Raw genomic sequence first — 12,828 nt, forward strand, 5'->3', positions numbered from 1 at the left:
GACTTTGCTCATGAAGGTATCTGGAGTAAATTGCTTTGTGGAAAGTTACTTTAGACAGTTAAATGGAAAACTTCCTACAGGGTTTCATAAAGAAAGCAGAATAGGGAGCAAAATTTACAATTGAAGATCTATCTTTACATTTTTTCTTTTCTACGCATTAGATAATCACCAGGTACTCTTGAGAAAGCTGGTGTAGTAGCACTATTTTAATGCGTATTGGGAATAAACCTGAAAATCTTTGTGCTTTCATTCCATTCCTTACTTCCTGGTCTTTATAGTGTTATTTCTGATGGCTATTTGGAAAATATGTCTTTGCAAAACACAGAGATGTTTATAGTACAATACAATCTGGGTGGTAGATTCAGTTGTTGATACCCATGAAAGGGTGGAAAGAGCTCTGAGACTATTCAACATTGCCAGTTTTCTACTTTCATCCTCTTTATTATTCTTCCTGTGTCAACCATTCAATGTTCTTTACACATGGATTTCTTTCAATTTTAAAAGAATTTCTAAGATTTATGTGTTGGAAACTCTCACAAGAAGGGGGAAGTAATTAAGAGAATAGTGGGCAGAACAGCCTCTGGTTCCCAACCTGATTTTCTACTTAAAATTATTAGATACAAAAAGGGACACTTAGAGACCCAAGTGAGGCACAATATGTATTTGCTATTCCATAGCAATTCTTCAAGTATATAACCGTAATAATCTTACAGGATCTCGCCCCTGCCCCTATGATGATTGTATTATTCTTGTATTATGAAGGATTGTGTTGTTTACTGTTGTCTTTATTTGCTAGTCTAAATCAACAAATTCTGTCTTATAATTCTGCTATTGTCATTTCAGTGGATATTGGAAAAGGATGGAAGGCATGTTTCATTAATGTGAAACACCTGGTTCTATTTAAAAATAAAATTTTACAATAATGTTATTTATAACATGAAATTTTGGTATATTTGCAAAAATATTGTTCATCAGACTTTTTTTTATTAGACAATTTCTTCATTTACATTTCAAATGCTATCCCCTGAGCCCCCTATACTGTCACGCCATCCTGCTCCCCAACACACACACTCCTGCTTCCTGACTCTGCCATTCCCCTGTATTGGGGCATATGATCTTTGCAATACCAAGGGCCTCTCCTCCCATTGATGGCCGACTAGGCCATCCTCTGCTACATATGCAACTGGATACATAGCTCTGGGGGATACTGATTAGTTCATATCATTGTTCCTCCTATAGGGTTGGAGACCCCTTTAGATCCTTGGGTACTTTCTCTAGCTCCTTCATTAGGGGCACTGTGTTCTATCCAATAGAAGACTATAGAAGACTGAGCATCCACTTCTCTTTGCCAGGCATTGGCATAGACTCACAACAGAAAGCTATGTCATGGTCCTGTTAGCAAAAACTTTCTTGCATATTCAATAGTGTCTGGGTTTGGTGGTTGTATATGGGATGGATCCTCGGTGGGGCAGTCTCTGGTTGGTCTTTCCTTCCATGTTAGTTTCAAACTTTGTCTCTGTAACTCTTCCATGGGTATTTTGTTCCTTATTCGAAGAAGGAATGAAGTATCCAGATTTTGGTCTTTCTTCTTCTTCATCAGTTTCATGTGTTTTCCAAATTGAATCTTGGATATCCTAAGTTTCTGGGCAATATCCGCTTATCAGTGAGTACATAACCTGTGTTTTTTGTGACTGGATTACCTCACTCAGAATGATATCCTCCAGATGCATCCATTTTCCTAAGAATTTCATGAATTCATTGTTTTGTTTTGAAATTTATACAAAGAAAGCTTATTTTTTCTTCATTCTATTTCTTAATTAGGTATTTTCTTCATTTACATTTCAAATGCTATCCCAAAAGTTCCCCATTCCCTCCCCCCGCCCGAATCCCCTTGCCCCCCACTCCCATTTCTTGGCCCTGTCGTTCCCCTCTACTAAGGCATATAAAGTTTGCAAGACCATGGGGCCTATCTTCCCAATGATGGCCAACTAGGCCATCTACAGATACATATTCAGCTAGAGACACGAACTCCAGGGGTACTGGTTAGTTCATATTGTTGTTCCACCTATAGAGTTGCAGACCCCTTTAGCTCCTTGGGTACTTTCTCTAGCTCCTCCATTGGGGACCCTGTGTTCCATCCATTAGCTGACTGTGAGCTTCCACTTCTGTGTTTGCCAGGCCCTGGCATAGCCTCACAAGACACAGCTATACCAGGGCCTTTCAACAAAATCTTGCTGGTGTATGCAATGGTGTCAGTGTATGGAGGCTGATTATGGGATGATCCCCTGTATGGCAGTCTCTAGATGGTCCATCCTTTCCTCTCAGCTCCAAACTTTGTCTCTGCAAGTCCTTCCATTGGTGTTTTGTTCCCAATTCTAAGAAGGGGCAAAGTATCCACACTTTGGTCTTCCTTCTTCTTGAGTTTAATGTGTTTTGCAAATTGCATCTTGTATCTTGGGTATTCTAAGATTCTGGGCTAATATCCACTTATCAGTGAGTACATATCATGTGAGTTCTTTAGTGATTGGGTAACCTCAGTCAGGATGATGCCCTCCAGGTCCATCCATTTGCCTAGGAATTTCATAAATTCATTCTTTTTAATAGCTGAGTAGTACTCCATTTTGTAAATGTACAACATTTTCTGTATCCATTGCTCTGTTAAGGGAAATCTGGGTACTTTCCACCTTTTGGATATTATAAATAAGGCTGCTATGAACATAGTGGAGCATGTGTCCTTATCACCAGTTGGAATTTCTTCTGGGTAGATGCCCAGGAGACACATTGCCGGATCTGCCGGTAGTACTATGTCCAGTTTTCTGAGGAACTGCCAGACTGATTTCCAGAGTGGTTGTACCAGCTTGCAATCCCACCAACAATGGAGGAGTGTTTCTCTTTCTCCACATCCTCGCCAACATCTCCTGTCACCTGAATTTTTGATCTTAGCCATTCTGACTGGTGTGAGGTGGAATCTCAGGGTTGTTTTGATTTGCATTTCTCTGATGATTAAGGATGTTGAACTTTTTTTCAGGTGTTTCTCAGCCATTCAGTATTTCTCAGGTGAGAATTCTTTGTTTAGCTCAGTACCACGTTTTAAACAGGGTTATTTGATTACCTGGAGTTCATCTTCTGGAGTTCTTTTTATACATTGGATATTAGTCCCTTTTCAGATTTCAGATTTGTAAAGATACTTTCCAAATCTGACGGTGGCCTTCTTATCTTATTGACAGTGTCTTTTGCCTTATAAGAGCTTTGCAATTTTATGAGGTACCAAATCTCGATCTTGCAGTACAAGCCATTGCTGTTCTGTTCAGGAATTTTTCCCCTGTGCCCATATCTTCAAGGCTTTTTTCCACTTTCTTCTCTAAAAGTTTCAGTGACTCTGCTTTTATGTGGAGTTCATTGATCCACGAAGACTTGACCCTGCATCCCTGGAATGAAGCTTACTTGATCATGATGGATGATTATTTTGATGTGTTCTTGCATTCAGTTAGCGAGAATTTTATTGAGTAATTTTATATCAATATTCATAACGGAAATTGGTCTGAAGTCCTCTCTTTTTGTTGGGTATTTATGTGGTTTAGGTATCAGAGTAATTGTGGCTTCAAACAATGAATTTGGTAGAGTATCGTCTGTTTCTATTTTGTGGAAAAGTTTGGGGAGAGCTGGAATTATGTCTTCTTTGAAGGACTGATAAAATTCTGCACTAAACCCATCTGGTTCTGGGCTTGTTTTTGGTTGGGAGACTATTACTGATTGCTTCTATTTCTTCAGGGGATATCAGACTGTTTTGGTCATTAATATGATCTAGATTTAACTTTGTTAACTGGAATCTCTCTAGAAATTTGTACATTTCATCCAGGTTTTCCAGTTTTGTTGAATATACCCTTTTATAGTAGGATCTGATGGTGTTTTGGATTTCCTCAGGTTCTGTTGTTATGTCTCCCTTTTCATTTTTGATTTCGTTAATTAGGATACTGTCCCTGTGCCCTCTAGTGAGTCTGACTAAGGGTTTATCTATCTTGTTGAACCAAGCTCCTGGTTTGGTTGATTCTTTAAATGGTTCTTTTTGTTTCCGCTTGGTTGATTTCAGCTCCAAGTTTGATTATTTCCTGTCATCTACTTCTCTTGGGTGAATTTGCATCCTTTTGTTCTAGAGCTTTTAGGTGTGCTGTCAAGCTGCTAGAATATGTTCTCTCTAGCTTCTTTTTGGAGGCACTCAGACTTATGAGTTTTCCTCTTATGAGTGCTTTCAGTGTGTCTTATAAGTTTGGGTATGTTCTGGCTTCATTTTCATTAAACTCTAAAAAGTCTTTAATTTCTTTCTTCATTTCTTCCTTCACCAAGGTATCATTGAGTAGAGTGTTCTTCGGCTTCCACGTGAATATTGACTTTCTATTATTTATATTCTTATTGAAGATAAGCCTTAGTCCATGGTGATCTGATAGAATGCTTGGGATAATGGGAACATTTTTATATCTGTTGAGGCCTGTTTTGAAACCTATTATATGGTTGATTTTGGAGAAGGATCCATGAGTTGCTGAGAAGAAGTTATAGGATAAAATGTTCTGTAGATATCTGTTAAATCTATTCATTTCATAACTTCTGTTAGTTTCAATATGTCTCTGTTTAGTTTCTGTATCCAGGATCTGTCCATTGATGAGAGTGGGGTGTTAAAGTCTCCCACTATTATTGTGTGAGGTACAATATGTGCTTTGAGCTTTCCTATAGTTTCTTTAATAATTGTGGCTGCCCTTGCATTTGGAACATAGATATTCAGAATTGAGAGATCATCTTAGAAGATTTTACCTTTGATGAGTATTAGTGCCCCTTCTTGTCTTTTTTTTTTTTTTTTTTGATAACTTTGGTTTGGAAGTCAAGTTTATTGGATATTAGAATGGCTACTCCAGCTTGTTTCATCAGACCATTTGCTTGGAAAATTGTTTTCCAGCCTTTTACCCTGAGGTAGTTCCTGTCTTTTTCCCTTAGGTGGGCTTTTTGTAAGCACCAAAAGGTTGGGTCCTGTTTATGTAACAGTCTGTTTTTATTTGGGGATTGATCCCATTGATATTAAGAGATATTAAAGAAAAGTAATTGTTGCTTTGTGTTATTTTTGTTGTTATAGTTTGGATTCTGTTCTTGCGGATGTCTTCTTTTAGATTTGTTGAAGGATTACTTTTTTGCTTTTTCTGGAGTGTAGTTTCCATCATTCTTTGGTATTTTTCCATTATTATCCTCTGAAGAGTTGGATTCATGGAAAGATATTGTGTGAATTTGGTTTTGTCATGGAATACATTGGTTTCTCCATCTATGGTAATTGAGAGTTTTGCTGGGTATAGTAGCCTGGACTGGCATGTGTGTTCTTTTAGGGTCTGTATAACATCTGTCCAGGATCTTCTGCTTTCATACTCTCTCATGAGAAATCTGGTGTAATTCTAATATGTCTGCCTTTATATGTTACTTGACTTTTTTCCCTTAGTGCTTTCAATATTCTATCTTTATTTAGGGCATTTGTTGTTCTGATAATTATGTGTCAGGAGGAATTTCTTTTCTCTTCCAGTCTATTTGGAGTTCTGTAGACTTATTGTATGTTCATGGGCATCTCTTTCTTTAGGTTAGGGAAGTTTTCTTCTATAATTTTGATGAAGATATTTGCTGGCCCTTTAAGTTGAAAATCTTCATTTTCATCTTATTTAATTATTGGTAGGTTTGGTTTTCTCTTTAAGTCTTGAATTTCCCGGAAGTTTTTGGCTTAGGATCATTTTACATTTTGCATTTTCTTTGATTGTTGTGTCTATGTTCTTTATGGAATCTTCTTCATCTGAAATTCTCTCTTCCATCTCTTGTATTTTGTTGCTGAGGCTCACATCTGTGCTTCCTGATTTCTTTCCTAGCGTTTCTATCTCCAGAGTTGTCTCCCTTTGGGTTTTCATCTTTTCTACTTCCACTTTTAGATCTTAGATGGTTTTGTTCAATTCCATCACCTGTTTGGTTGTGTTTTCCTGTAATTCTTTAAGGGATTTTGTGTTTCCTCTTTAAAGTCTTCTACCTGCTTCACAGTGTTTTCATGTAATTCCTTCATTGATTTTTGTGCTTCCTCTTTAAGGGCGTCTACCTGTTTACTTTTCCTAGTGTTCTCTTATATTTCTTTAAGTGATTTATGCATGCCCTTCTTAAAATCCTCTACCAGCATCATGAGATATGATTTTAGATCCAAATCTTGCTTTTCAGATGTGTTGGAGTATCCAGGGCTCACTGTGGTGTGTGTAAAGTTTTCTGATGATGCCCAGTGGTCTTGGTTTTCTTTTAGTAAGATTTTTTTCATTTGCCTTTCACCATGTGGTAATCTCTGGTGTTGGATGTTCTAGCTGTCTCTGGCCGGAAGTTGTTCCTCCAGTGATTCTCTAGCTTCTGTCAGCACTCCTGTGAGAACAACTCCTCCTGTGTCCCAGGCACAGAACACTCTCTTCAGGCAAGCTCTCCTCTTTCAGGGAAGGTACACAGAATTCTGGAGCTCAGATCCACCTCCTGATTCCTAAGGTCAGAGAGCTCCCTGGAGGCCGACGCTCTTCTGTCACGGAATGTGTCCAATGGTCTGGGTCTCAGCTCTGTCTCCTGACTGAGGATGAAGGCCCAAATGGACCATGTCCAAGAAGCTTTGTTACTTCTGCTGCCCATGTGCTCTCCTGAGTAGACTGGTCTCAGTGATCCCAAGGTTCTGGCTGTGCTAGGGCCTGCCTTTGTCCTTTGACCCTATTGCTGCTAGCACAAGACCCTCTGGGTTTTTTTTAACTATGCTGTGTTCCACTCACCAGTGATCTCAAGGTCCCGGTAGTGCTAGAGTGCCTGCAGTGTGCAGACTCCTCTGGGGACCTTGGGACCCTCTGCCGAGATTGTACCCAAGATGGCACAGGGGTGGCATGGACTAAAACGAACACCAGCCACTGATCAGGCAGGTGTTCTTTGTCCCTGTTCCTGCTACCACAAAACCCTCTGGGTTTTTTGGAACTGATGTTGCATTCCACTCACCAGTGATCTTAAGATCCAGGGTGTGCTAGGGTGACTGTAGTGTGGAGAGCCCTCTGGGGACCTTGGGGGCCTCTACTGAGATCAAACCCATATGGCATGGGCTCATCAGACATTTTATAGAACATGATAAAACTCTCTATTCTCTAAATTTGACACCATAACCTTGACATCAAGGGCAATACAATTATAATGGAAAAAAAAGATGTAAAATGCTTCACAGAAAAATAAAATCTGAGGAAATTGCTTTAAATATTGGACCTTATTTTATGCTTTAGTGAGCTGAGTTTTCTTTTATGTACCCCAGAACTAGATTTATCACAATGAAGAAAGCAACTGCGAGAATTCATCTGCTATGAAGGCTCGAATTGGAGGAAGAAGCATAATGCAACCATGGCCCAATATATGCTCTAGATGCTTAGAACAGATCACCTTCCAGAGAACTCAAACAAAGTACTGGCCTTGATGGCTTTTCAACTGCTCAGGTATCTTCATTTACTTAGTCAACATTTTCATTAAAGCCAATGGGACAGAAAGTTGAATACTGACATTTTGAATAACAATGGGCAGGACACAATCTGCATTGCCCTAGCAACTTTTATGAATGCTGTGCTTCATTACCTGTATTCTTACCTGTGATGTGTGTGTGCTTCATCAAGAGCAGGAGAGCAAATCTCATTGTTGAGCTTAAGGACTCTGTCCCACCAAAAACCAGATCAGTCACCAATGTTGCCAGGTGTTCAATGGTATATTCCATGTGCTCAATGCCTTTTTCCTAAGAACATTTTGATACCATTATCTGATAAATATTGTCTTTGCACAATCAATTATAATTGAATAGACAATTTTTGACAAATATATATTGTTGATAACACAGAATCTAAAATGTTCATCAGTGGCAAAACATTTATACCATTTCAGAGACTGTGGTGTAGATGGTCTAAACTTCATTTTCCACACTTATTTTCCCTGTTTGTCAAAATTGCATTCTGAAGATTATGTTCTTAAGATGTGTGTGTGTGTGTTTGTGTGCGTTTGTGTGCGTGTGTGTGTGTGTGTGTATGTGTGTGTGTGTGTGTGTGTGTGTGTGCGTGTACAATGGATAATCAGTCTACAGAAAATATGAAAAAAAGCTAATTTGGTTTGTTTTCTAGTCCTACAACATGTAGACTAGTCTTACCACATGTAAGAAAGATTTATGTTTCATCTTACCTGAACATAAAGAGATGCATTTATTCAAAGAATGCCTACACAGTAAACATTGTAAGAATATTGAAAGGCACTTGACTCTAAAGCTTTACATCTCCTTCACTATATCAATATTGGGTAACAATGAGTTTCTTTGTACCTGACTTTTATAGATCCTTTATATTTTTAAGGCATCCATACTTAGACTTTCCCCTATTGGTTAGGAAGCACAATTTGATTTAGTACAAATAGGAAAGTTGGAGCCATTATATTAGCTGCTTCAAGTCTGTATGAAATTTTTCCTTTAATTTGCTCTCAAAGTTTTTTTTTTATGGACAAGCAATATCTACAGGCTCTGCACAAAGTTTAAATTTTATAAACAATGTGATGAATCACTCCTAGCAAGATTAGTTATGTTCACAGGCAGTACAACTAGGCTCCACTCTATATGAAAGGCAATTATCAATATGATCTTTATAAAATGTAAGGGTTGATAACTTATATGTTTAAAAAAATTCTAAGTCACAAAGACAGAGCATGACACATTTGTGACCTGCAAAAGATAAAGCAGAGAAGGAGAGGAATGCAGGTGACAAAGATGCAAAAATGATATACTACAAGATTGTCAACAAGGTTATAGCTTTAAATATTAATGCAGGAGCAGAAATAGAACATAATTATTTTCTAACTGTCATCTCGATATCATCATGATCCCTAGATGGACTTCAGGGCATATAATGTTTTATAACCAACACTAGTAAAAGCACTAGCATTCTCTGTATTGATACCAACATGACAAAGACACTCATCTCCCTTTCTAATGTAGCTCCACAGACTTATCTAACTATAAATGTGGCATTTATGGCTTGAAAACATCTTCAATAAACAATGCTGGTCAAACTGGGGTCTGTATTTAGGACAATGAGTATAGATCCATATTTATCACTTTGCACAAAGCTCAAGTCCAAATGTATCAAGGTCTTCAACATAAAGCCAGATACATTGAATCTCTTTTTTGGTTCTTTTTCTATTTATGTATTTTATTAATTAGATATTTTCTTTATTTACATTTCAAATGTTACCCCCCCTTCCTAGTTTCCTCTCCCAGAGTTCCCTATCCCCTTCCCCTCCCACTCCCCCTGTTCCCCGACTCACCCATTTCTGCCTCCTGGCCCTGGCATTCCCCTATACTGGGGCATAGAACCTTCATAAGACCAAGGGCCTCTATTCCTATTGATGGCTGACTAGGCCACCCTTTGCTACATATGCAGCTAGAGACATGAGTCCCACCATGTGATTTCTTTGATTGAGTTGGCTGACAGGAGCCTGATACAGCGGTCTCTTGAAAGGCTCTACCAGTGCCTGGCAAATACAGAAGTGGATATGCACAGCCATTCATTGGACAGAGCAATGGGTTCACAATGAAGGAGCTAGAGAAAGTACCCAAGGAGCTGAAGGGGTTTGCAGCCCCATAGGAGGAACAACAATATGAACTAATCAATACCCCCAGAACTCCCTGGGACTGAAGCACTTTTTATTAATCATGTTATTTGTTTACATTTTAAATTTTATCCCCTTTCCAGTTTCCCATCTGCCAATTTTCCATCCCATTCCCCTCTATTTTGTCCCAACTAGGGTGTACCCATCTATCCACTGACTCACACCTCACACCTTTGGACTCCCTCTTCTCTGGGGAATCAAGTTTCCACAAGACAAAGATCCTCCTCTCCCACTGATGCCAGATGAGGCAGTCTAGAGGTACAAATGTAGTGGGACCCATGGATCAGCTTATATATATTCTTTGGTTGATGATTTAGTACCTGAGATTTCTAAGGGGTCCTGAGAATTGATACTGTTGTTCTTCCAATGGGTTTGCAATCCCATTCATCTCCTAAAGCTTTTTCCCTGACCCTTCCATTACGGTTCCCAGGCACAGTCCAATTGTTGGCTGTGAGCAACTACATTGGTCTTAGTCAGGTGCTTGCAGAGCCTCTCAGAGGACAGGAATACAAGGTTCCAGTCTGTAAGCACATTATTTTTAGTAGAGGAAGGCGACTGATTTGTTTGAGGTAATTTTATATTCAGTCAATTTGTTGAAGTTACTTATCAGGTTTAGGAGTTCTGTGGTGGAATTTTATGGTCAATTAAGTATACTATCATATCATCTGCAAATAGTGATAGTTTGACTTCTTTTTTTCCACTTTGTATCCCTTTGACCTCCTTTGGTTGTCCAATTGTTCTGGTTAGGAAGTCCAGTACTATATTGAAGAGGTATGGAGACAGTAGGTAGCCCTCCAGAGACTACCCCATCTTGGTATTCATCATATATACAGAAGTCAAACCCAGATACCATTGTAGATGCCAAAATGTACTTGCTCAAAGGAGCCTGATATAGCTGTCTCCTGAGAGGCTCTGTCACAGCCTGACAAATAGGCAGATGGAGGAGTTAGAGAAAGGACTGAAGGAGCTGAAGGGGTTTGCAACCTCATAGGAAGAACAACAATATCAAACAACCAGACACCCCCCATCACTGCTAGAGCTCTCAAGGACTAAATCACCAACAAAGTATGTAGCAGATGATGGCTAGTTGGCCATCAATGGGAGGAGAGGCCCTCAGTATTGAGAAGATCATATTCCTCATGACAGGGGAATGCCAGGGACAGGAAGCGGGAGTGGGTGGGTTGGGGAGCAGGGCAGGAGGAGGATATAGGAGGCTTTTGGTATACCATTTTAAATGTAAATGAAGAAAGTATCTAATAAGAAATTGCCTTAATAAAAATTTTAAAAAGAAAAAAAAAAAAGAGTACACATGGAGCAACCCATGACTCCAGCCACATGTGTAGCAGAGGATGGCCTTGTTTCAGGCATCAGTGGGAAGAGAGGCCCTTACCCCTATAAAGTCTCGATGCCTTACTGTAGGGGTTTGACAGGACAGTGAAGCAGGTGTGGGTGGATAGGTGAGGAAGCACCCTCATAGAAGCAGTGCTATGTGAGATGCGATAGGGGTTTTTCTGGAGTAGAAACTGGAAAAGGATCTAACATTTTAAATGTAAATAAATAAAATATCCAATAAAATGATGATGATAATAATAATAATAATAATAATAATAATAATAATAATAAGTTTTCCCTGCCTTCTCTATGTTCTAAACTTGTGCTCTTCTCCTGCTCTCCTCCTGCTTTTGCTCTCTCCCCTTGCTCCCAAAGCTCTTACTTCCAATTTGCTTTACTATGAATGCTTTAACTCCCCAGGCCTTTGCAATTTAATCTTCCCAGTCTTTTGTAACGTTTCTAGGAGAGTAGATCAAATGGTTATTCCAAGTACTCTAATTTTTTTTTACAAAAGTTCACTAGATATTCAAACATAAATTTATATCATGAATTGAATAAGTTTACAAAAGTGAATTTTTAAAAGCATATCTATTAAAAGTGGTTATCTAATAAATATTCATTATCTTTCACAAGATGAATAGTTTCATTGAAAATTAAAATCCATAAATTTTGTGACTATGGTATTATTAAAGTTTTGTATAGATAAATCCAGCCAATTTTGTATCTTCTGTCCTTGCACTTATAATAAATCCTTGCTTTCCTTTATTTCCTAATATCATTTTAGGAATACTTATAGAATCTTCATTAAATATTAAGAAATTATCCCTTTGTATATAGTACCTCTATAAAAGAGTACAACTTTGTTGCTCTACAGAGGGGAGAATTAATACTTAGTTATATACATGAAAAGCAAATTAATATCAAAAAAATTTCCTCAAATGAAATCTTCTTACCCTAGCCTAAAGAACCAAAACCATCATAGGTTTACAGTTCATGGGAGAACAATCTTAGGAAGATTACATGCTAACTTTTAACTTCTCCAAAATGGCTCCTGGCAATTTATAAAATATAGTGTTACTCTACTGTTCAAAATGATTAATAAAGTTTAAAAATTAATTGTGTATAGAATACTTGAAAACTATAAATAAGATCACTGTAATATAATCATTCATAATGTTCAAGTCAGCTTCATTACAGCGATGTAACACTTCTATCGAGATATAAATAGCTTTGATCTCCAACTTATGCAGACGTATATGTAATGAAAACTGCCGTACACATGGTATAAGAATTTAGAAATAAAAAGTAAAGGATCTTATTGCTATTAAAATATACACTATCTTTTGAAAACTTTGATTTTTTTCACAATAGCAAATATGAAATTACAGTTTGAAGGAGAAAGCTCATTATTGGAGATGTGTACACAAAAAAGAAAAACATATCATCAAGTAATGTCTGCACAGATATTCATAGGTAAATAACTAAGAGAGCTCTAAGGTAGAAATAATGCAAGGATATATGAATGATATGCAAGTGCATTGTACTTTCCATGCTTGTAAACTGAAGTTTGTTGTATCAAAAAAAGATAGTACAGAAAGAAGTTGCCAGATGAAGGGTAATCTCTAAAGATTACCAGCTTGTCTGCTCCTCTGAATGCACCTTAGTCTGCAGGCCTCCCAGGAGCTCTACTGCACACAGGGCAGCCAATAGGGGACGGTCCCAAATAGCTGCAGCAGATGGAAATCTTGATGAGGTACAGTGGACTTGGGACACATCATTCCTCAC

At 38.2% G+C, this 12,828-nt stretch overlaps 1 protein-coding gene across 2 annotated transcripts in view; it reads right to left on the reverse strand.

Moving 5' to 3' along the window:
• The window catches only part of Cyp2c67 (cytochrome P450, family 2, subfamily c, polypeptide 67), a 40,236-nt gene that overhangs the window by 9,621 nt on the left and 17,787 nt on the right, over nt 1-12,828 (reverse strand). For both annotated transcript variants that reach the window (XM_011247291.2, NM_001024719.2), the window contains exon 6: nt 7,657-7,798. In XM_011247291.2, the coding sequence (XP_011245593.1) occupies nt 7,657-7,798 (142 nt within the window). The remainder of the gene's footprint in view (nt 1-7,656; nt 7,799-12,828) is intronic.

Source organism: Mus musculus, chromosome 19 (assembly GCF_000001635.26).
Source record: "Mus musculus strain C57BL/6J chromosome 19, GRCm38.p6 C57BL/6J".
In the NCBI taxonomy this organism is placed as follows: Eukaryota; Metazoa; Chordata; class Mammalia; order Rodentia; family Muridae; genus Mus; species Mus musculus.